At 45.9% G+C, this 25,640-nt stretch overlaps 2 protein-coding genes across 5 annotated transcripts in view; one reads left to right on the top strand and one right to left on the bottom strand.

Moving 5' to 3' along the window:
- The window catches only part of CHCHD2 (coiled-coil-helix-coiled-coil-helix domain containing 2), a 421,648-nt gene that overhangs the window by 159,315 nt on the left and 236,693 nt on the right, over positions 1-25,640 (top strand). The window lies entirely within an intron of this gene.
- The window catches only part of CRCP (CGRP receptor component), a 49,958-nt gene continuing 41,216 nt past the window's right edge, over positions 16,899-25,640 (bottom strand). For all 4 annotated transcript variants that reach the window (XM_069089566.1, XM_069089565.1, XM_069089564.1 and 1 more), the window contains one exon: positions 16,899-18,816. In XM_069089566.1, the coding sequence (XP_068945667.1) occupies positions 18,676-18,816 (141 nt within the window). In that variant the 3' untranslated portion in view covers positions 16,899-18,675. The remainder of the gene's footprint in view (positions 18,817-25,640) is intronic.

Raw genomic sequence — 25,640 nt, 5'->3', positions numbered from 1 at the left:
CTTTTTGGAGGGCAATTGGGTTTAAGTAACTTGCCCAAGGTCACACAGCTAGGTTTTTTTGTTTGTGTGTGTTAAGTGTCTGAGGCTGGATCTGAACTCAGGTCCTCCTGATTCCAAGGCCAGCACTCTACTCACTGCGCCACCTAGCTGCCCACACCCATTTTTTTCCCCTCTTCGTTTTCCGTCATGTTCCTCCCATGCTTGGAATGCCCTTCTCTACCTGAAAAGCACCACCAATCCTTGACTAATTCAATACTAACCCAATTTAGTCCTGCCTAATTCAAGACTGTCTTCTCCAGGAAGCCTTCCAGAGTCCACCAAGCAGTAACAACCTTCCCTGCAAAGTCCACACAATGCTTAGAGTTACAGCATCAGAGAGACCCAGGGCTGGAGGGGTCCTCAGAAGTCATCCCAACCATTTTATAGATGGGGAAACTGAGGCCGGGGAAGTTACAGGATCACAGAAGTAGCAACTGTTAGAGCTGGAATTTAAACCCGAATCTTCAGGTCCTCACTTCTCTAATGTACTTTCCAAATGCTACTTTGTAATGGTGTCTGTGCTGATAACTTTTCTCTTACTAGAAGGTAAACTCCAGGAGAGCAAGAACTCTGTCTACTCTAAGCTTAGGATACAGCACTTTCCATGTCATGGCCACTCTCCATGACCCCATTTGGGGTTTCTTGGCAGAGATACTTGGAGTGCTTTGCCATTTCCTTCTCCAGTTCATTTTACAGATAAGGATTCTGTGGCAAACAAGGTGAAGTGACTTGCCCAGGGTCTACACATAGTAGGTGTTTAATTAACATTTGCTATATAGACTTGGACCTGATCCTAAATGCCCTAAATGCCCAGTCTTCACAAAACTAACACATTTATACCTCTCTAGTTTTGGTCTTTCAAGGTCAAGGTTTTTCCTCCAGTCCAAATAAATAAATATAAATCTAGACATCTCACAGCCACCCAGGGTTCAAACACTTGGTCGTGAGCTTAGAGCCTGTTGGGCTGATCTCCTGGCCTCAGTTAACTTTCCCTTTAACCTCCCTGACACTCATCCCCAACCTGGCTCTGATCCACCCAACCCCTAGATTCTTTGGCTCCTCATGCTGAACAAAGGCCAAACCCCTTGACCTGGCACTTTGGCCAGAAACCTGATCTGCTCCTCTGACTTTGTCACTAACCCTTTCCATACTCTGCTTTCCCTCAACTCCTCACTCCCCAAACATGCCCTGTGATGCTCACCTCTGCATCTTTGTCCATACTGTTCCTCCTGTCCATAATGTTCTTTCTCCCAGCCCTGAGGTCTCCTTCATCAGCCTTCTCAGATGCCCAGCGCTCACAGGATCAGAACCATCATCTGACCTGACCACACTGGGACTTCTCAGATTATATTTTCCCACGGTGCCCTTCCTAATAATCCCATGCCCTCCTGGAAATCACCTTGAAACTATTTTGCGTTTACTTATGGGTTGACCCTCCTGATAGAATGGAAACTTCTTAGGACTCCCTTAGTCCTTGTATCCCCAGCACCCCACACAGTGTCTGGCATATGAGGATAGGAACAGGGACAGGGAATGGGGACTGGACTTGGGATTTATTTTGTTCAGAGAACACCCAGGTGAGAAGTCTCCACAAATGCAGGTCAGCTCTCGATCTGTAAAATGAAGGGGTTGAACTAGGAGGCTTTTAAGGATCCTTCCAGATTTAAATCTATGATCCAGCAATCTTATGAAGTGCTTGTGAACCTTAGGGCAGGACACTAAGTTCAGTGTCAAGTACAGCACTTTCCAGGGCGTGCCCGGGCAAAGAGGTTTTTGAAACAGATGAAGAAGGAGGAAACTTTTCCCATTCAAGCATATGGGGGAAGAGCCCTCCAGGAGAAACCGAAGGCTCAGCTGAGTGCATCATGCAGAACATCCCCAGCTGGGTGGTCACTCCAACATACCCAGCACTCATGCCTTAGAGCTCCCTACAGCTGGAGTTGGTTACAACCAGGCCTATGGGTTTCTGTTGCATATTTCATGCCTATTCCATTCGGTGAATTCTATTTTCATCAGACTAGGAAATTCCCGAAAGCAGGGACAACGTTCCCACCTTCTCTATGTCTTGTCTTAATGTCCCATCCAGTAAAGGCTGAACTTTCCCAAAGGGGACTATCTCCAGTCATCCTTATCTATATTTTGCCACTGGACCCAGATGACTCTGGAGGAGAGAGTGAGGCTGGTGACTTTGCACAGCCCTGCCTCACTTAAATCCAACTGACATGCAAGTCACGGCATCACCTTCCTGATGTCATGGTCCTCTTTGAGAACAAAGTATAAGCAACAACAACCGTTTTCTGGGAAAAAAAGGTTGTGGGGGGATTCCTAGATTTCCTGATAGCTGAGGGTTTGCCATTGAAATTTCTTTTTTAATTTTAACCCTTTTTAATAAAAGGATAAGTATTTCCCTGACTTCTTAAGAAGAGTAAACTGAAAATAATTCAATCCTTTCTTGATGACTCAGGACTATCCTAATGAGCTTTGGTTTCTGTGCTAGGCTGCAACAGAGGGACGGCCTTGAGGTTGTGTAGACCTATGTTAAACAATTCCAGAGCACCCTACTTTCAAATTTTGTATTCCATTTAAAATGTTTTCCTTATTTTCCCCCTTTGCTGTCAGTTATTCTTTCTCCTCTCCTCCCCTCAACCTTTGCTTGTGTCCCTATACAGCAATTCCTTTCCTCTCTTTTAATTCAGGAAACATCAAAAGCTGCAACAATTCGATTCAATTCAACAAGCACTTATTAAACACTGTAATAAGAATGTAAATTTTAAAGATCTTCCCTGCCCCTAGGCTAATGTGCACCAGAAGCCTGGGGTGGGGGAGGCTTGTTTTTCAGTAGATACTTTTTGATTGGCCAGTGGGTCAAAAAGGTTGTTACATTCTCTGAGCCAGGAGAAGGCTATATAAGCACTGATGTGTAGCTTTGTTTTGGGACTCACTTTGAGAAGTATTCTGTGATTTGATCTGAATTCTGGGAAGCCGTTGTTGAGAGTCCCCCGGCTTTGAAAAACCCAGAATGTGGAAACCCAGATGTTGACTGGGTATGGATGTAATGGTTGGACAGTTTGGAAATCTGTCTACTTGATGTTTCTGTCTTGATAATTATGCCTGTATACTTTGAGGTTCAGGGTGCTGACCTTTTCTCCTGAACAAGGTAAACGATATATGTCTGACTGATTAAAGTAAGCTTGTTAACCCATTTTGAGTTGCTTTCCTTTAACAAAGCAGATCCAAGAACCTGTGGTAGCTGCAAACCCTGAGGATGCTTGGGGTACTTGCTGCTACAAACACCTACTGCATGAAAAGCACTGTGTTTGGTGCTGAGTCTACAAAAAACATAAAGAAAACAAACAAAAATGGTCCTTGACCTGGAGGAGCTTGCATCCTGCTGAGGGTTACAACACTTAAACAGTTAAATATCTGTGAGATTATGTTAGAGGGGTCAAAGAACATTAACTACTAGGTCAATTACTAACAGTACAATTTACTTACTCATGTATAGCATGAACCCCCTTGGCAGTCTGGTGAAACCTATGGACTCCTTTTCAGAATCATGTTTTTAAATGCATAAAATAAAATACTCAGGATTACAAGGAAACCAATTATATTGAAATGCAGTTATCAAAAAAATTTTTTTTTTAAATTGATGGACCCCAGCTTAAAAACCTCTACTAGGGGAATCATGGGGCAGCTAGGTGATACAGTGGATAGAATGCTGGGCCGGGAGTTAGGAAGACCCATGTTCCTGAGTTCAAATGAGACCTCAAACACTTACTAGCTGGATGACCCTGGGCAAGTCACTTAATGCTGTCTGCCTCAGTTTCCTCATCTTTCAAATAAACTAGAGAAGGAAATGGCAAATCATTATGTTATCTTTGCCAAGAAAATCCTAAATGGGGTAACAGAGTCTGAAACAACTCAACAACAACCAAGGAGAATCATGAAAGGCTTGTCACAGGAGGTGACGTGAGATGAGTCTTGACAGAAGACAGAGAGGGGAGTAGGGGGAAGGGTGCTTTGGGAGAGCCAGGGTAAAGGGGTAGAGTTGAAAAGTTTGGGGAGCAGCTTTAGGCCAGTCTGGCTTATTGTCAACAAAATTAAAGGAAATGTGCTTCAGGTGAAGATGTGAGGGGCTCTGCTAGGCTTTATGATGTTGACTTTGGCTTCCTCCCTAGGTCTTTCAGATGGCTTCCCCACCCCAACCCCTTCAGCTATGTTCTGGATTTGGGAAGTCCTTGGATTACTGACCTCAGGATGAACAAGTCTGAGGTCACCCATTGTTATTAATTAACTAATCCAGGTAGCACTCCATGTATTTGCCCACAGAGGACCTGCCTTAAACCCTCCTCTCTGCCATCAACTCGTTGTGTTGAACTAAGTGAATCATTGAACCTCATTCTCCTTATCTATAAAAGGAAGGAGAGTTTAGAGCAGGGAACCTGTGAAGGAGCCTGTGGGGGCAGTGGATGTCATGTTGGATGTGGGTTGGAAAGATCCCACCTCTGACACCATATAACCCTGGGCAAGCCGCAGAACTCTAAACCTCAGTCTCCCCATCTGTAGAACGAGGGGCCTGGATGGATGGGGTGATCTACAAAGTCTCTTGCCATTATCCTAGGACTTCTAAGAGCTCCAAATCTTTGAGTCTGTGATTCTAACCCAGCCTGACAAGGGTCTTCTGAGTGCCCGGTTGCTCTCCAAGAGAGGGCCCTGGGAGGAAAAAAGGGGGCTCGGCAATGAAAATTGAGGACAGTGACTTGAAGCAGGCTGAATGGGTGAGTTAAAATATCCTCAGAGTTTGCTTCCCTTTGGGATATTAGCCACATGTGGATATATTTTAATCTTTAACTCTCCAGCTCACCAAAAATGCAGGCTGAGACACTTTCCAAGAAACAATTTTGGCTTCGCTCTTTCCACTCCTTCTTGCCCATGGGCAGTCCTGGAGCAGTCTGGGCACTCCGAGGGGGCAGAGCCTGCTCTGACCAGGGTAGCATGGCACCCCCAGGGGGAAACCTCTTGGAGATCTTTTGCAGGGGGAGATGATGGAGGAAAAAAAGTAGCCAAGTGTTTGCTGGCCATCTCTTTTCCCCTCCCGCCCCCCATCCCTCCCTGTCTGGAGGCCAGTGAGCCCAGCTGCAGAGTCTCAGAAGCAGGATGTGATCAGGCTCTGAACACACCCCATAACACTGAATATGCAACAGGGACCACCTTTGCATCCGGTTTCTCTAGAGAGAGTCAGAGATCTGAAAAACTCATTTATCACCCAGTGACCAAGTCCCCAACTAGGTTAGAGGCCGATGACAAATGACTCTGAGTTCACCAGGGCCAGCTGGCTTTGTTCTTCCTATCCAGGGTCACTGGCTACAGCCCTAACTGGGACAGTTTGTGCCATCATGAGCAACAAAGATTTCCTGAACACTTACTATGTGGCACAGCTCTGTGCTAGGCACTTTGGGGGAAGAGGGAAGGGACAGGTATCAAGAATTAAATTCAAGAAGGATTTATTAAGCATTTGCTACATGCTCAGCATTGTCTTAGGTGCTAAGAAAAACAAAAACGAAACAGTCCCTGCCCTCGAGGAGCAGCCATTTTACAACCTATACATAGATAAGTTAATGTAAATAATTTCCTTTTTTATAAAAAAATCTTATTTTTGTTCATCTTTTGTCTTTTATATCACTTTCATTCCTGAATATATCCTTCCCTACTAGATGAGCCACTATCCCAAGTAAGAAGAAAAAAAAGCAGTTCAGCAAAACCACTCAACACATTGGTGATTTCTGATCATACATGCAACATTGCACACCCATAGTTCCCCACTTTTGCAAAGATCCCATTCAGCTATGGACAGATGACTTTAGGATTATTCTGCCATCTTACTCAAGGGCCCAGGGGAGTGATTGTTCCAATTCTCCCCATCTCTCTGCTTCAGGCCATGCCTGCTTTCCCATTAATAATAATAACATTTTTATATAACAATTTACATAGTGCTTTCAGGTTTGCAAAACCCTTTATAAATGTTATGTCATTTGATTTTCACAACGACCCTGGAAGATAGATGCTATTATTATATCTATTCTATTGATGAGGAAACTGAAGCAAGCATAGGTAAAATGACTTGTCTAGGGTCACATATCCAGGATTCAAACCAAACTTGGGTTTCTTGACCGGAGGACCAGAGTTCTTTCCCCAGTGCTGATCAGTCACCTGTTTGGGCCATTCTCCAGGCACACTGTGATTGCCTCTCCCCTGCTCCCTCTCCAACATCACCATATCATCTACCCCAGCCCCCCAGGAAAGTCTCCTCATCCTTGGCTCTTGGCCCTCAATGGAGCTTTCAGTTTCCTTCTCTACTAACCTACCTCTCTCCTGGGTGACCAGACTCACTACCTTCCAGAGGACCTCAGCTCTCCACCAAACTCAGAAGTCTCCTCCCTTTCCTGTTAAAAATCTCATCTTCACTTGTCTATCATAGTGTCCATGTGCTCCCCAAATATCTCCATTTCCTATTCCCAGTTTTTGCTCCATCTCCCTTCGTTGCCTATAGTCCAGCTGACCCAGTCTCATCTTGGACAACCCTGAGTTTTGTGGAGAACTGTCTTGGGGCTCAGAAAGGTCCGGTGGAAACAGCACTAGCTCTGGAGTCAAAGGACCTGGGTTTGAATCCTGCCTGCAACCTTTATTCCTGCTTACCTGGAGTGGCCTTAATCCACTTCTCCACCCTATGTCTCAGTCTCTTCATCTGTAAAAGGAGAGGGCTGAAAACAACTTATTCAGTAACAACCTGCAAAGACAAAGAACTTTGAAAGACTTAAGAATTCTAATCAATGCAATGACCACCCAAACTTCCTGAGGACCTGTGATGCTACCCAATGCCTGGCAGAGTGGTGGACTCAGGATGCAGACTGAGACACTCATCTTTCAGACAGGGTCAATACATGAATGAGTTTTGCTTGACCATATGTATTTCTTACAAAGGATTTCCTTTCCTTTTTTTTTAAAACAAGGGTGGGAAGGAGAGAAAACAAATTTCTATTCACTTAAAAAAAACCAGCTGTAATGATGGGGATGAGGGGGTTGGACTATATGACCTCTGAGATCCCTTCCAGCAACTTGGGGAGCACTAATGGCTTCTCACCAGTACAAAGTTCTACCACCAACTAGCTGGGTCCCTTTGTTTCTCCCAATCTCCCCCTCCCACCACTGTCAAAGGAAGATCACAGACTCCTATACTTAAAGCTGAAAGAGGTTTTAGAGGTCATGGAGTCCAGCCTCCCCATTTCAAAGATGAGGAGACTAAGCCCTGGACAGGTTAAGCGATTTGCCCAAAGACACACAGCTCACTCGCTCCAAGAGGCGAAAGAAATCTTTCTAAGTTCAAGCCTAAGACCTCACTGTCTCTAGGGCTCAAGTCAAGTCTAGGCCTGTCTTCTGGACTCCAAGCCCAGCATTCTGCCACTGCACTCCGGGCCTTTGAGCCCCTTGAGCTCTGACACCCTCTCTGACTCTCTCTGCCGATGTTCTCATTTCCCAGACTTCTGGAACCGACTCTTGCTCCTCCCGGTTCTTCAGCGACCCACCCAGTCTCTTTTCCTGCTGACTCAGTTGCTCTCCTGCGGTGGTGGGCCTGGCCCCAAGGGCTGGGCCTTGCAAGGGAAGCCAGTCTGTTTAGCTTGGCTCACTCCAGACTCTCAAGCCCTATCTGGGCCTGGCTGCGTCTCCCTTCTGGATGAGATCCTGCAGTTGTTACAGAAGGAAGGGAAGGTAGCTCAGCCAGGGGACTGACAGACACAGGAGAAGCCCAGACGCCTGAAGATAGGGAGAGGAAGGGGCTCTGAATTTAGAACTTCCCTCTTTTCCCACTGACAAGTGATCAGTGATCCAGGCTGTTTGTGAACTGAACTAACATGTCCAAAGGCTCAAACCATAGACATACAGATATGTACATATGTGTAGATATACATAGATGGATGGAAAGATGGACGGATGGATGGGTGGATGAATGGGTGAGTGGGTGGATGGACGGACATCTATTTATTACAAGGAACTTAGCCTATGTAACCTCGATGGTCCTCTCCAACTCAAAATTCTATGATTTTCACACATGTACTCACAGAATTTCACAGACCTGACAAGTCTTTTCAAGTTTAGCCTTTTCTTAGAAATTGTCAATGCCTAGAAAGCTGCCGGTCGCCCCAGATGCCAATGAGCTCCACGGGCCTTCTGAGAGGACTCCTCTCGGTTCCTTCATCATCTTCTACTCTCAGACCCCTCCCTCACCCCTAGGGCCTCTCAGCCCCTCTGGTCCATGGGAAGGGAGTTCAGAACTCAGCCTCAAAGATCCCTAAGTCCCTGGCTTGGGAAAGGAGATGAGTCACTGACCCTCCCTCCCAACTCTTTCAAGGGACGTGTGGAGACACGGGGACAGGAGCGACAGGGGGGAGAGTGTATAATGATGGGTGAGCACAGCTGTGGGCAAAACTGTGCAGAAAGCCCAGTGGGGGGCACCATCTCTCCCCTCCCCAGACACCTCAGGAGCCCAGGGTCTCCATGTGCTCTGGACTCCTTCTCCCTGGAAGAGTGGAAAGACCCAGAGGTGGATCCAGAGGACCTGGTTCAAATCCTGCCTCTCCCACTTACTGTGTGTGTAACCTCCTTCCTTGGCTCCCTCATCTCTAAAATGCAGGTGTTATGCATAACCTATGACAAATTACTGACCTTCTCAATGGCTGGGGCGGGAAAGGAAAGGGGGGTAGAATCTGGAACTCAAAACTGGAAAAAAAAGATGTTAAAATTATTTTTACATGCAATTTTTAGCGGGAAAATAAAACATTAAATATTAAAATTTTAAAACTTGAAAAATGTAATTAGAAAATGTTTAACAAAATGAATACAAATACAGTGAAACATAAAAAATAAAATGAATGAGAGCATTGGACTAGATTCAGGATTCTTAACTTAGGGTCTAAGCAAGGGGTCAGAGGATAGACTTCAAGGAGTCTGTGAAGTTGGATGGGAAAAAAATGACATCTTTATTTCAATGTAATAGATTTCCTTTGCAATCTTATGTATTTTCTTTTATCCAGTTAAAAGCATTCATCTGAGAAGGGGCCCACAGGCTTCAGCAGAGGGGCCCTGGACACAAAAAAGCTAAGAACTCTGGGTCTTTTGTCCACTGGGGTCACAGCACCTACTCCTCCCATCCATCAGACTGGCCCTGTGGGAGAAGGAATCAAGGGCTTTTATGAGCATGGGGAATAGTAACTCCTATTTATTTGGGAATTTTTTCTTTCCAGGTAGCATAGGGAAGTCGATGGAACACGTGAGGAAGAACTGGGTTCCCAGCTCCCACCTAGAAACTTACTAGCTGTGTGACCCTGGACAAGTCACTTAACCCGAGCTTCAGTCTCCTTATCCATAAAATAAAGGTAATGCTAGTACCTAGGTCACAGAGTTGTGATGAGAATCAGTGAGATAATGTAGGTAAAGTGTGTGGCAAACATTACAGGTCTTTGTTAATGTTAGCTAAAATCATCCTTCATGTGAGGAACTTCCAGCATGGAAACTCCCCCTACCAACTGCAAATGAGAATCTTCTCTCCAATTTATGGTCTGGAACGTGAAGAGGATAAATGACTTGTCCAAGGTCACACAGGCAATATGCATCTGACCTGGCAGTCAGACAACACTATAAAGGTTAAAGGACTTTTCTCACAACAACCTTGTGAGGTTGGTCTTGTCAGATCCCACCTCAGAAACTTACTCTGTTATCCTGGACAAGTCACTTGACTGCTTTGTTCCTCAGTTTCCCCATCTGCAAAATGGGGAAAAGGGAACTCACACCTAATAACAATATTATTGTCCCCATTTTATAGATGGGGAAACTGAGGATCTGAGAAGTCTTCAAGGTTTACCCAAAAAAAGTCAGCTAGCAAGTGTCAGAGCCCACTTCTGAACCTAGGCTTCCCTGATAGCAAGTCCAGGCTTTCCCCACTCCTACACAACTGGTAAGCAGAGTCCCAGAGGATTCCTTCTAGTTCTTGTCATCAAAAAGGTGTTCCAGCCATCCCCCTCTTCCCCAGGGACTAATCAGAAATGCTAAGCATGGACCAGCAAAGAAGCTTGGCGTAATGTGAGTAAAGTACAAAAACCCAAAATGCAGACCAAAGGATTTCACTAACGATGTCAAAGACTTACATGTTCTTTCATTCACTGTGGGCAAGGTCCAGAGGGAGCTACAAGGAGAAGGAAGATGTGGTTCCTGCCTTCCAGGAATGTCCCATCCAGGTGTCCCTCAGATTGCATCAGGGTCACTCCTACACTAATTAAGGTTCCTAAAAGGAAAGGATTTCTAGGCCCTAATGAGCATACACACACAGCCAACCTTCTCAGACTCTCTGGGCAGAGCCCCCAGCCTCTCTCAGCTCTAACAGTCCAGCGGTTCTCCCTTCAGCCCCAGGAAGCCTCGATGACGTGGCTCTCTCTTCTCACAACTGGATGTGGTCAGCAGTCAGGGAGACAGCAGCCAGCTGGTCAGAAAACACAGATGGGTGTGAAAAGAAACGATTTCTACTCAGACACCTAGCTTCAATCTCCCCAGAGAATGGCTCCACTTTCCTGGGTGGTTAATGGTGACCTTACCCTGGTTGTTACTAGTACTACGACAATGGGACGGTGACGACAACTACTACTACTATCAAAATTACCAATACTAGGGGCTGCTAGGTGGTGCAGTGAATAGAGCGCTGGCCCTGCAGCCAGGAGGACCTGGGTTCAAATCCAGCCTCAGACACAACACAAAAAAACTAGCCATGTGATCTTGGGTGAGTCACTTAACCTCAATTGCCCTCAAAAAAAAAGAATATTACCAATAATAGTGATATATTATTGCCAATAATGATTACTATTGGCAATGATAATAGAGTGCATAGCTAATATTATTACCAGTATTAAGTATTATTGGTAATAATAGTGCTATCATTATATTATACTAGACTATTAAACTAATGATATATTACACTAATCATTATGCTATATACTATATATACACACTTTATGCTACACTATATATAACATATATACTATACATAGTATACATACTGTATACCATAGTATATATACCGTATACCATACTATACATTGTATATATGCCATATAGCATACAATACATCGTATATATATTATACTTTACATGCTAGACTACATAGTCTACATACTCCACTAAATACTATCCCACTATTATTATGCTACACGCTGTCTTACTATTACCAATAATGATTGGTATTTATTCTTATCGGTATTTAACAGCACAATATTCTTGACAATGACAATGATGATAACGTAGCACTTTGAGGTTTGCCAAGTGGCTCCCCAAGGTGGGCTGACAGCCCCACCCATCACCCGGCCTGAAGCATCACTGGGTGCACAAGCAGTATTGTCTGGGATTATTGGCCGCCGATCTAATAAAGTTCCTTCTCCTGGCCTTCAGACATCAGGAGGTTCTGGCTGCTCAGTGGCCCTTTTTACTAGTAAAGGAAAGTGACTTTCCAAGAAGTTAAATGACTTCCTTAAGTCAACAGTTTCAGAAGGAGGAAATGAGCCCTGCCCGGTTTCCTGGGATCTAGAGATGGGCAGGCTTTTCAAAGGTTTCCTAATCTAATCTTCCCTTTAGTTGACAGAAGCAGCCCAGGAGGAGGCAGGGATTTTCCAAAGGTCACACAGCTAACAAATGCAGCCAGCGCCAGGACGGCACCAGGGCTTTCTGCTACCAACCCTGCTTCTTTCCATTCTATCCAAATCTCCAGACACAATCCTACTCCTCCCTCTCAATCAGGTTATAAAACACCTGCTCAACATGTGGACTTGATTTAGTTTGTTGTTGTTTAAAGGTTATATTAGTGACTTTCGTTTTCAAATCAGCAATTGTTTCTTTATATAGCCCTTCTCCTGGGCAGCCTTCGTTTGTAATAAAGGGGAAAAACAGTTCAGCAAAACCAATGGTCTAGTGTGTAAGAGTGTATGCAGCATTCCAAACCCACGGTCCTCCACCTCCTCAAGGAAAGCCAGAGTATCTCCTCATCTCTTCTCCAGGTTGACTTGGTTTCTATCATATACATTACCACTTTCCTTTAAATTACGGTGAATATTCAGAGGGAACAAGGACCAGACTTTATTCCTTAAAGGTGCTGGGGTCCTGAAGTTAACATGAGAAACCCCAGCCACTTCCAGATTCCCCAGGTAACCTGCCATACCACTTCTGAGTTTCTCATTCCCTGGGTCCAGAGCACCGGCATACTACAGCAAAGGGCCATTCAAGGAATGCCCCACATTTAGCCCAGACACTGGTCTCAGGAGCTCACAGACAACAACCTACATCAAAAAAGACAGCTGGAATTCACACAGTCTGACTCGACCCACAACTACCCAAACACAGCCTCAGCCTCAAGGAGACAATGAGAGTATTGAGAGAGAAGAGTTGGCCCACAGCAGGGAAATGAGACATCAGCTGACTGGAGGATTCTGGGGGCACAGAGTCTTCCTTTCCAAGATCTCCACATCAAGCCCAGGCTGCTTGGGCCCAGCTTAGACAGTGGGAGAGCATGCCAAGGCTCTCCTTATCCAATAAGGATCGTACTTCAGTGGCCTGATCAATTTTCCCCATTTCCCTTCCCATCACTGCTTGTCAGCAAACATTTTTTCCAAACACATTCACTTGGATTGCGCCCATTGGCATGCCCTTCTTACGATGGGCCTATTGCATCAACATGGAAGAGAGGCCTGATGGGGCTGAGTTAGGCAACCGTGTCATGGTCTCATCTCTGTTCTGGGGACTTTGGGGGGGGGGGAAGAATCTTCCCTCTCTCCCTTCTCATCGGCTTTGTTACTACCAAGGAACAAAAACAGAGCAGTTAGGACATTTGACTAGCTAACTTCTCATGCCTTCAGTTTTTTCATCTGTAAAACAGACATAATCCCCACCCTGCCTACCTCATAGGACATAGGGCTAACTGCAGTGGGAATATGTAGAAAAAGTAAAAACAGTCCCTGCCCTCAAGGAGCTTACAGTCTGATGGGGGACACAAATCCAGATAATCAGGTGCATACAACAGACACAGAAGGCAGAAGGAGGTAATCTCAGAGGGAAGGCATGAACAGTGGGGAGAAGATAGGATTTGAGTGGAGTCTTGAAGGAGGCCAAGAAGGCAGAGGGGATGGGGGAGGGCGTTTCAAACACGGGGAATCGTCATGCAAAGACACAGCCAGGAGATGGACGCGGTGGGAGCGACAGCAAAAAGGTAGGTGTTGGATGATAAAGTATATGGATGAGAGAAAAGTATAAGGTGGGCGGGGGCCCAATGAAGGGCTTTGAATGCCAAACAGAGCATTTTATATTTGAACCTAGAGGTAAAATGAAAGCATGAGTTTATAGAATAGGGAGGGGTGTGGGTTGTGTGTGTGTGTGTGTGTGTGTGTGAGAGAGAGAGACAGAGAGAGAGAAAAACGGTCATTTCTGTGCTTTAGAAAACCTATTCTTATTTTTTAATGGAATTCTGATAGAAACCATCTAAGGACAAGCCACTATCCTGATTTGCTATTGAATTGTTCAATCATATCTGACTCTCAGTGGCCCCATTTGGCGTTTCCTTGGCAAAGAAACTGGATGGTTTGCCATTTCCTCCTTCAGCTCATTTTACAGATGAGGAAGCTGAAGCAAACAGGGCCAAGTGACTTGCCCAGGGTCACACAGCTAGTAAGCATCTGAGGCTGGATTTGAACTCAGGTCTTCCAGACTCCAGGCCGGGCATTCTATCCACTGCACCACCTAGCTGCCCACTATCCTTATAAAACTTAATATTTTATAGTTGGTTGAAATCTGCATGATATTTTGAGATCTATTTGCCCTATAGGGATTTGCTGCTTATCAGATCATGAAAGATAAGCTTCTAATGTATTATTTTAGCCATCAGGTCACATAATTATAGGTATTCAGCAGGTGTTTAATTTTTGCAGCCTACAGGGACATGTTGCATTATCTCTACCATCTCCTTGCATGATCTGCCTTGGTCACTAATGTGGGCTCCTTACAGATAACACTTCTATGATTTCTTGTCTCATTGACTTGGTCCTGAATTGGCATCAAAGTCCTCAAACTGGGGGTGGCTAGGTGGCCCAGTGAATACAGCACTGGCCCTGAAGTCAGGAGGACCTGAGTTCAAATGCAACCTCAGACACTTAACACTTACTGGCTATGAGACCTTGGGCAAGTTACTTAATCCCAATTGCCCTGACTTCCCCCTTCAAAAAGCAAAAAAAAAAAAAAAAGTCCTCAAACCAATCTGCTGACTCAGCCACATGTTCAAAGTACATTTGCTCCCCTACTGCCAGATGGGTTCATGTGAACATCCCCTATGGATGGCTCTTGGCTTCCCCTCTTGTATCTCACGGATTTCACAGGCCTCACCTAGAAGGAAAGCACTTTGCTTACATTCCACAAAGCCCATGGATGGATGGATACCTGTTACCGTCTGACTCACACTGGCAAAATGACATCTGCTTATTCCAAGGTGTTTCAGCAGGTGTCCGACTTCTGTGTCATGTGTACTAAGAACATGTGGATTAATCCTCTTCCTTTTTGACGCAGAACCAGGAAAGCAATATAAACACACAACGAATAAAACGAGGTAATTCTTCCAAGAATAGCAAAACAATAAAAATCAAATGCTGTGAAATTATCAAGACTAAGCTTAGGTCCGAGAAGAGATAGGAGAAGTCTACCTCCCTCGACATCTTTGTGGGGGATAACATAGACACAGATACTGAATGTAAGAGGAGATTTTTTTGATGTTCGTTTTGCTATTTCTTTCTCTTTATTGTAAGGGATGGTTCCCTGAGACAGGATGAGGATGGAGACACCAAGGAAAAAATAGGCGATGCTATCTGCCTCCAGAGAAAGAACTGACAGACAGAAGTATGCATAGCATGGTTTTACATACACTTACAGATCTGTGTCATCATGGTGACCTTCTCTAGTGCAGGGCAGGGAGGGAGGGAGACAGTCTGGAACTTGAGATGTAATTAAAAAATAAATTTGATTTTTCAAAAAGGATGTTGATAGAGGAGATTCTTAGGTACAGGTTGCCTTAGATGGTTATTCTTTTAGCCATCCCACTTCTCAAGCTCTATGACTCTGTTAAATGGAAAAGGGATGGAGGGGAAAATCCCTGCCTTCTTCCGTGGTCAGGTTCTCTGTGGATAACCCTTCCCTTCCCCAATGGACTCAACTCTACCCTTAGACAAATGAAGACACTGACCCCCACAGAGAACAGAGATGATCTCCCCTAATTTCAGTAACAGAAGCTGGAGAAATTCAAACCCCTGGCCAGTCTTCTTTCCACAGAACACATACTCTTTTCCACCCTACCTTTAGGGAAGGGAGAGAGGGAAGAAACAGTTACTTACAAAACCTAAAGGTATCAAAGAACGTAGGCAGACATCAGTCCCTTTAGTCCCTGAATGCAAGGACAAAATTAACTCTCAAACTCTCTTCCTTGTTCACATTCATTGTAGTGGCCAAGTTAAGGACCCTTAAATGGCTCATTGCCAGGATCTAAGGGACTTTGGGCAACTCACTTCCTTTGTCTGTGCCTTCCATACAGTTTCCTCAGCTGTAAAAGGGGCTGGATCAGTTGATTCTTAAGGTCTCTCCCACCCTGAAATGTGCACTCCTTTGGATCTTTGTAAATTAATTCAGTACAGAACCTACATCACAGTTAGGACCCCACTGATGACAATGATATTCCTGATAATGGCTCCCAGAAATCCCTGCTGCTGTCCTAACCCTGGCTCTCTTTCTTTCTTTCTCTCCATCCACAAAAAGCCGACTGCTCAGGAGTTAGAGGGCTTCCCTGGAGCCTGGCGGACACCTGGAAATGATTTATCGTTCAATGGACTGGGCGGTAAAGAGGGCTGCCATCCAATAAATCACCTTACACACCTTAATTCAAAAGGACACATGTGCAGCCTGATGGCCAGCGCTCAGTGTGCCAGACAAACTGACAGATGAATCCCTTGCTCACGTCCAAGGCGACCGAAACCTGGCTCAGCTTCCTTCTGGGAGGGGACGATATGGCTGAGCCCAGCCAACAGAGACCAAAATGGGGAAGTGCAGCCACACTGATGTTCCGGAGGGTGGCATTAAAAGAAGGGAACCTTCCAGAAAAACGCAGGCACAGATCTGGAAAGATAACACTTCCCTTTAAGGAAAGGACCCTAGCCCTGACATTTGTGGCACAGAGAACAGTCTACCCAGAATCCTCACTCAGTCTGAACACCTGTGGCCAACGCACAATAGAAATGAACTTTTCACTTGATAATGACACTAATTTGGCAGTTCACAATCAAAGACCCAGGAAAAGAGCTCTGGTCTAAGACAAGGACCTGGGTTCAAATCCCAGCTCCTCATCTGTAAAGGGCAGCTGGGTGGTATATTAAGCCTGGAGTCAGGAGTACCTGAGTTCAAATCCAGCCTCATACACTGAGCAAATCACTTTACTCTGTTTGCCTCAGTTTCCTTATCTATAAAATCAGCTGGAGAAGGAAATGGCAAACCACTCCAGTATCTTTGCCAAGAAAATTCCAAATCTGGCTATGAATTAATTGACCAAAAAGTAAAAGCAAAGTGGTATAATGTCCTATGTAATGTGGCCAGTGTGTGGGGTGGCCGTATTTCTTTGTGACAAGGAAGGGTTTCGAACCGGGCTGGGGGTGCCAGGGTCCTATGACTGTGGTGTAAAAGTAAAATGTGTCCATTAAACTAAATTAATAAATTAAATAAAATTAAAATGAGGTTGGACCAGATGATTTTCTAAATTTTTTTTTATTTTTATCTTTTTCTTTTACATAATCTTCCATCCTAAATTTCTTACCTTCCTCCCCACCCCACCCCAACAATCCAGCATTTAAAAGGGAAAAAAATGCAGCTCACAAAACTAACCAACACAGCAGCCAAGTCTGACAGTATACGCAGAGATCCACATCCACAGCCCCCCCCCACCTCTGCCAAGGATGGCAGACAATGCATTTTCTCTCTTCTCTGGGGCCAAGCTTGAACCAGAGGAGCTTCATGGCTCTTCCCAGCTCTAATTTATACAACTCCTGTGTCTGGCTCTAAAGCTGAAAAACCATCTTTTCACCTATAATTTACCCACTGGAGAAGCAGAGGAAAGAAACATATCCGAGTTAAAGGTCCTGGGTTCAAATCCCAGTTCTTCCTCTCCGTACTTTTTTTCTGGGGCCAGACTGGATGGCCTCTGTGGACCTTCTGACTCCAAATCTAAGATCCATTTGTGGTGAATGGAGGGGACTATTAGCTGGGGCTTTAAACTTCTTCCTGAGCCTTGGGGTGGGACAGGAAAGGGGTGGATTTTAAATCAGGCCCAGGAACAACAGAGAAGGTTCTTTAGACTCCACGAGCCATGAGGTGGGGTCCTCCCTTCTCTGTCTCTCTCTAGATAACTGACTCTTACAGTTAGTTAGGTCATGTCCAGGATGGAATGTTGTATGATTCACTGACAGATGTGGTCCTAAAATACTACTGTTTCTACTTAATTGGGTCTTGCTGTTGTTGAAAGAGAAGGTTCAGGCTAATGATGAATAATGCCATCCACCTTAACAGAAAGGGGATGGCCTCAATATGCCATTTTTGGACATGTGGCCAGTGTAGGAATCTGTTTTGCATATGTTACAAAGATTTTGTCTTTCTTTTGTTGGGGGGAAGAGGAGAGAAAATGTATGCTTGTTAATTGAATAAAATTTAAACAAACAAAAAAAAAAAAAAAACAGAAAAGATTCTACCTTGGATGACAGAATTCCAAAAAATAAGGAGAAAGATTGGAGATTTCACTGATCATGGAATCCCTCCATACCAATGCAATTTACAGTCCAAGAGGGTGGCCTAAGACAGTGGAAGGTTAAATACTTGCCTAGGGTCAGACAGTCAGTATGTGTCAGAGACGGGACTGGAACCCAGGCCTCTGAAGCCGGCTGTCTCAGCCTCTAAGCCACAATTGCCTCCACTGAAGGACCCCTGATCTAGAGACAAGAGGCATTATTAATAAAATGAATTTAAGAAAAAAGCTAGCTAAATTCATTCAACTGGCACACTAGGAAAATTCATTAGTTTTTAAAACATTATTCATTTCTTCTTTTCTTTCTTTATGGTTCTCTAACAGAATAATGATATAACCCACCTAAATAGCCCAGAGAGAAATACAGCTTCCCTATTCACAGAGCTTGGAAGTGGAGCTGGAGAGAAGGCCCCTTTGGGGGAGAGAGACATATGAAAGCGCTTAGAATGGCAGGAGCCCACCAGCTGGGAGGAGATGCTCACAGCTGGGGCTGGAACGAGAGAAAAAGAACTTCTGACCCAAAGGGGTTGATGGGTTGGTTCCCACCCTTCCCCCTCCTTCCCTTCTCAGCTGGCCGCCCTAGACCGCTTCCCCTTGCGACCATGGTCCTCCACAGGGGAGGGTTTCCTGGTAAAAAGGGAGGGGGCTTCTATAGTGGGCACAGTAAGCCAATGTCTTTTAGATGCTTAGCCCGCTCTCTGTGTGGAGCCCAGGCCTGGGGCTTGTCGTTACTCGGGATCCCCTTCATCCACCGCCATGTCCTCAGGCTGCTGCTTGGCTTCGGGGTCCCCGGGGAGAATGCTGGTGACAGTCTGCAGGAGGTCCTCGATCTGTTCTTCCGTCAGCCTTTCTTCACTCTCCTCCACCATCTGCAGAGAAGAAAACCCAGCAGCCTGTCAAAAAGGAGCAGAGCAGTGTGGTCCAGTGGGTAGGGAGAGGCACACAGGAATAGAGATGCAGGGCCGTAATGGACTCCGGAGGTCACTCAATCTGGCTTTCTTGTTTTATGGATGAGGAAGCTGAAACTCAGAGGGTTTTAAACGGCCTGTCCAAGTGCTGGGGCAGGATCTGAAACCGGTCCTCCTGAATCCAAGCACATGAAGCCACCCTGCCTCTCAAAGGGCACCAAACTTGGGAGTCAGGGAGATCTGGGTTCAAATCTAGCCTCAGCCACTTACTAAGCCATGTGGCTCTGGGCAGGTCACTTACCCTCTGGGAAGGCATCTCTGAAGTCCATTCTAGCTCTAAAGCTAAGATGCCAGAATCGGTACAACCACAGTGGACACGACACACAGACTGGATGACCAGACACATCGAGTGGATGCATTAGTTAGTTCTGTTCAAATTCTTAGGCCCTCTTTTTTTTTTTTCAAGTTTTTGTTACAGAGCACAGAGGAGGGGGAGAGAATATTGTATCCAAGCATTGATATACAGGCTAGTTTAACTGGGATGGGGGTAGAGTAGCCAGGATCTAGGCTGGAAAAGGCTTTAAATGCCTGACTGAGGAATCTGTATTTTACCTTAGAACAGTGATCTCCAAGGTTTGTTAGATTGTGTGTCCCCATCAACCCAAAGATTCTGAGCCCACCCCACACCCCAATATGTGCGAGCTTATTTGTAAATTATTCAAGAAGTTCCAAAAGTCTTAGTGCAGCTTATAAAACCGGTGCATAAAAATTACAAAGGATACTAGAAATGTGAAATAAAAATTTGATCCTAGAGACAATAGGAAGCCTCTGGAGTTTAAAGTGGAGGGTGGACTGGAGTGGGGAGAGACTGGAGGCAGGGAGGCCCATAGGGAGGCCACTGCAGCAGTCCAGGAGGGAGGTGAGATGGGCCTGCACTGGGGAGTGGAGAGAAGTGGGCAGAGTGATGGCACAGAGCTGGAAACCATGGGATGGGGCACCAGGGGAAGGGCATGTGGAAAGCAGAGGAGAATGCCAAGGTTGTCTATCCAGGTACCCCTGCCAGAAGCAGGAACATTCAGAAGAGAAAAGGGTTTATATGGGAAAAGAGAATGCTCAGACCCACAAATATAAACTGAAACCTTGGCAGACAGGAATCCGAGAAGGGTAAAAATATACTGAGCTTAACAGCCCCAAGCCAGAAAGGCCTCTGAAGGCGCCCAGGTCAGCCCCTCTATATTACAGGTTAGGGTTGCAGAGGCTCAGAAAAGGAAGCCATTTATCTAAGGTCACGTAGCCAGCCTGTGACAGAGCTGGGATTCCAGCAGAGAACAGCTCCCACACCATGTGAGAACCATCCTGGGCTTTCCTGGGCAGGGTGGGGGAGAAAAGAGGGGCCTACTCCCATCATGCTCTGGGGGAAAAAAATCCCACCAAGCATCCTCCCTTTCAAAAGATCAAATGGCCCAAAGAATGTGATCTCTTTGCCAAATGCTCCATTTCATCGTTTCATCGACCAGACACCCAAGCAAGGCCATGGTCTGCAAAAGGTGTTAGAGGTACAGGTAGGACCGATTCCCGGCCCACCCTGGCCCAGGCCCGCAGGAGCAGGGCAAGGGGAAGGCCAGGTTTGGGTCATTTAACCTGGGGAAAGGAAAGCTGAATAACTGTCTTCAAGGCTTAGGAAAGGATCAGATGCTGGGGGTGGGGACCAGCTGGTTCCCATTTCCATGAGATTTTATAAAGAAGAGAAAAAAGATGTGAGACCAGGGCAAAGTGCTACATGAGGACAGGGGGCCAGGGAAGAGGGGGAAAGCCGCCTAGCTAGGCATTCAGAAGAGATAATAAAGAAGACGCTTTTAATTTTTTAAGATTTGTTTAAATAAAGCAAGCTGTGGAATGCCCTCCGCAAAGATGCTTATAATGAAGACGGATGCCCAACTGTCTCAAAGTCTGGTGAGTCCTTCCCAGACTGGGCTGGACTAAGCAGGATGCTCCAAGGTCAGAAGACCCAGGTTCAAATCCCGCCTGTGACACTGACTCCCTGTATGACTTTCAACAAGTCACTTAACCACGCTGGGCCTCAGTTTCCCCATCTGTAAAACAAGGGAGCCCCAGCCAGCTCTACACCTGTGATCCTGCCCAACAATACAGTCCCACAAATGGAGGCAGCTACTCCTTTCATTTTCATTCAATTCACAAGCATTTATTAAGCTCTTTCTCTGTGCCAAGCCCTGCAGGAGGAGCTGTTAGCGGCCCCTGCCCACGTGGAGCAGACACTCTCCTGCCCCAGGAAGACTTATATTAACGTAACGGAATTAAGATATTGATGTACCGGGGCGGCTAGTTGGCGCAGTGAGTAAAGTGCCAGCTGGAGTCAGGGGGACCTGGGTTTGGATCCGGCCTCAGACACATAACACAAAAAACTAGCCATGTGACCTTGGGCAGTTTACTTAATCCCAACTGCCCTCCAAAAGGCAAAAAAAAAAAAAGACATTAATGTAATGTTAATTCCATTCCATTCTGAGCCTGGACAGATGGAGAGCGGTCAGGCTTCTCTCTCCCAGGCATCTTGGGCCTTGTTCTAAGAGCTAAGAAACAAAGGGGTCCTCTCTGCCGACCCCACAGAGGCCCCCAAAGCATAAGGCTTCTCTTAACATGCCCCCACATAGCTAACTAGACACATTTTCCTTATTCTCTCCACACTCATCCCCCCATCCTAAATAAATAACAATACATCCTGCTCTCCAGTCACAAAAGGGAGGCCGAGCTGTTCCAGACTAATGGAAACCAGGTCTATCCTTCAATATAGAACACAAAGACACAACATACACACACACATACTCTCTCTCTCTCCACAAATTATTTTTTTTAATACTATAAAGAATCTTTCCTGTAACCTCATAGTGTCAATTCACACATCCTAGAAACTGTAATTAAAATATCTCAGGAAAAGGGAATAGGATCCAATGTAGGCAAAAAAAAAAAAATCATTCATTTGAAAAAGATCTGAGGGTTCTAGCAGACCACAAGCTCATAAGTCAACAGGGAGGTGTGGGAGCCAAAGGACTCAAATGCTCTCCTGGGCTGCAGGAGAGGGGAAGGCCCTGAGGAAAGCGGAGAAGACTTCCATCAAAAATGAGACTGGGGGAAGCATCAGCCAAGGCCTTTTTCCTCCAGAACCACTTCAAAAATAACGGAAACCTGCCAAACAAAGCAGAGGAACCATAAACGGAAGGAATGGTAACCCCCACTAAATGAAAGGATGCCCTGATGGGGGCACAGCTACAGGCACCTGATCCAAGCCAGTGCCAAAGGGCCCCCATCCCACGCTGTGAGAGGAGGCAGAGACCCCAGAGCAGAATCCCACACGTAGGAGACAAGAGTCTTAGCCTTGGCATCTCTCCTTCTAACTGCAGCAGGGGGCAGGGCACAGGTGGAAGAAGGGAATAAGCATCTATTAAGCACCTACTATATGCCAAGTGCTTTACAAAGTGTCTCATGTGACTGTTATTATTATCCCCATTTTACAGCTGAGGAAACTGAGGCAAACCCAGAGAAAGAAGGATCTGGTCCCAGCTCAGCTTCCTGGGTCATGAATGCAGAAGGGGGGCAGCCAGATTTAAAATCCACTGCCCTTTCCTCAGGCCAAAGCCCCCTCCCCACAAAACTCTCTGACACCAAAACTCCCCAAAAGGCAAATGAACAGCACAGGAAATGAATGGGGGATCAGATACCAAAAATAACCACGAGGGAGTCTACAGAAATGGCCCCTCCATCCCAAGAGCTCACTGAGCACTGATCAGACACGGCACACCCAGGCCAAAGCAGCGGGAAGCTTGGAGGAGCCATTTCTGGGATCACCCGGGGCTCCAACAGACCACCAGAGTCAGCCCGCAGGCCCTGACCACGGATAGGGCTAAGAGAAAAAAAATAATTCATCTGAAGAAGATCTGAGGGTTCTAGCAGACCACAACGGTCTATGGTCAAACAGCCCACCACCATAATTAACGAATGTTGTGCCTCCTTCATGACGGGGGCTTGGGGGCTGCTGCTGAAGGAGGGGGGTTGGAAAATGACAGCAACGCCTTTTAAAAAGCACCAATAAACCAATTTTTAAAGACAAAGAAAGAGCAGCAGCACGAGCCCATTATCTTGAAACCCACCAATCAAAGAACCCTGAGGAGAGGAGGGGAGCGGAGGGGAAGAGATGATGACATCACAGAATCAGCTGGAAGGGGAGCCGCCTGCTCCTACTTCTCGTTTTACAGAGGAAGAGGCTGCAGCTCAGAGGGGTTAAGCTTCCTGCCCAGGGTCACAGCAAGTCTGTGAGTCAGGATGTGACCTAGGTCTTTCTGATTCTAAGTCTGCTGCACGATCAGGGGTGTACTTGTACCCAGGGGTGTGCTGGTAAATATTTAACAACCAGGTCTCTAGAGGGAAAAAAAGATGTACCCACAACACACTTTTAAATTTAATCTTCAAGTTTTCTCCATGACTTTTTAAAGTACAGACAATTAACAAAGCAAAACAAAAAAGCATGCCCCGTTTTGTACCGTTTTCCGATTTCCAAGGAACATGTGCTAATGTGGAAAATTTAACAATCAGCTCTTGAAAGTCCATTTGAGCCAGCTCCAGCATACCTCTGTTTGTGCCAGCAAAAGCCTTAGAAGTGAAGTTACTAAAACTTAAAAGAGGAAATGAGGTGTTTCAATTCAGGGAAAAGAACACTGGATTTGGACCAAGGAGGACCTGAGTTCAAAATGTTACCTATGTGTCTTTGGGCAAGTCATTTGACTTCCCTGGGCCTCGATTTCCCCATCTGTAAAATGAAGGAGCTGGACTAGAAGCTTCTTCTAATTCTAGTTTTAGAAAGCTCTGAATGACATCAAATGAAATGATCACGTGTAAAACACTTACTTGGCACCAGGCCTGGAACACAGTAGGTACTCAATAAACGCTTCTTCCCTTTTCGACTTTGTTACCTACTAGCTGTGTTAACCTGGGTATGTCATTTAATTTAGCTACTTCAAACCTCAATGTTCTCATTTGCAAATGGGATGAAGCCTGCTCTAGGGCCGGGAGGAACAAATAAAAATGCACGTGAAGTCAGTTTGAAAACTGTAAACTGTTCCAGAGACTTCAGTATTGCTATCGTTAAATCACAGGTTATTATAGCTATTCTGAAGGGCAGCTGGGTGGTGCAGTGGATAGAGCACCCAACCTGGAGTCAGGAAGGACCTGGGTTCAAATCCAGCCTCAGACTCTTACCAGTTGTGTGACCCAGGGCAAGTCACTTCACTGTTTGTCTCAGTTTCCTCATCTGTCAAATCAGGGGGTAGATTTGATGACTTCCAGGGTCTCTTCTAGCTCCAGATCTAAGAGCCTTGAAGTAAATGAGCTAGGCCTGGAATCGGGAAGACCTGAGTTCAAATCCAGCCCCAGACATTTACTAGATATGTGACCCTGGGCAAGTCACTGAGCCTCTGTGTGATTCAGCTTCCTCCACTGTAAATTGGGGTCAATAACAGCCCCTACCTTAGTAGGGCTGACGTGGGGGTCGAAGAGGCAGTAATAATTCTAAAGCACCTAGTAAGTGCCTCGTACACAGTAAGTGATTAATAAGTGCCTGTTTCCTTTCTTCCTATATAGAGTGATAATTCTGGAAAGTCATTTCAATTTGACAAGAAAAATACCAAGGGAGAAGTCATTGTTATTATTAGAACCTTAAGGCCTGATGCTAACTGGAGCAGAACTGGGATGATGTGATTCCAGGGTCCCAAGGACACAGACACTCCCACAAATTCACCAACTGGCAGGATCTTCGCTCAGGACTAGAAGGAGTCTCAGGCGCCCTTTAGTCCCATCCCTTTTCTTCAGCGATGGAATTTCACCAAGGGCCGGAGGGGCCGAGCCCAAGGCCACAGAGATGATCAATGGCGGAGGAAGTCCCCCCCCACTCTAAAGCCCACCCTCTTCCCACCGGGGGCCTATGCCCATGTGGCAGGCACTGGGCGGGGAGGGGGCCCAAGGGGTACAAAGAGGGTTACAGCCCCCACCTCCAAAGAGCCTGGGGGCTTCCTGGGGATGAGCAGATCCAAACCAGAGAGAAAATGCACAGAAGAGGGCGGTAGGAAGTGCCCAGGAGAGAAGGGGCAGCAATGACCGCTGGAAGGCGGCCCCTGGAAATCCTCAGCCCCTTCCACAGGATGAGATCTGTTGTTTCCCATGATGTCTGACTCTCTGTGACCCCTTTTGGGGTCTTCTTGGCAAAGATGATGGAGCAGTTTTGCCATTTCCTTCTCTACTTCATTTGACAGATGAGGAAACTGAGGCAAACAGGGTGAAGTGACTTGCCCAGGATCACACAGCTAGTAAGTGTCTGAGGATACATTTGAACTCAGGTCTTCCTGACTCCAGGCCCAGTGTTCTATGCACTATGGCACCACCTGGCAGCCAAGGATGAAATTAATTAACCTCTTTTCTAGGGGGCAAGTGGTGATCCTTAAGGACTTGTACTGCTGCCCCAGGAAGAGAAAATCCTAGAGATGTGACTTCCCCAGTGCAAGGGAGAGAATCTCTCATGGGGAGAGGAAGGAAGGGAGGGAGAGAGAGACAGAGAGAAAGAGAGAACGAGAGACAGGGAGACACATGAAAGAATCTCCAATGGAGGGAATCTCAGAGGGGGAAAAAAGGAGGAAAAAGAAAATATCTTAGGAGAAAGAGAAAGAATGTCAGAGAAGAGAGAGAGAAAGAGAGAGAGAGAGAGAGAGAGAGAGAGAGAGAGA

The sequence above is a fragment of the Petaurus breviceps genome, unplaced genomic scaffold (genome assembly GCF_028583685.1).
Source record: "Petaurus breviceps papuanus isolate PSGF00001 unplaced genomic scaffold, PetGlider_PUasm1.0 186, whole genome shotgun sequence".
Classification (NCBI taxonomy): Eukaryota; Metazoa; Chordata; class Mammalia; order Diprotodontia; family Petauridae; genus Petaurus; species Petaurus breviceps.
The sequence above is the reverse complement of the archived record's forward strand: the minus strand, read 5'-3'. Positions and strand labels throughout refer to the sequence as shown.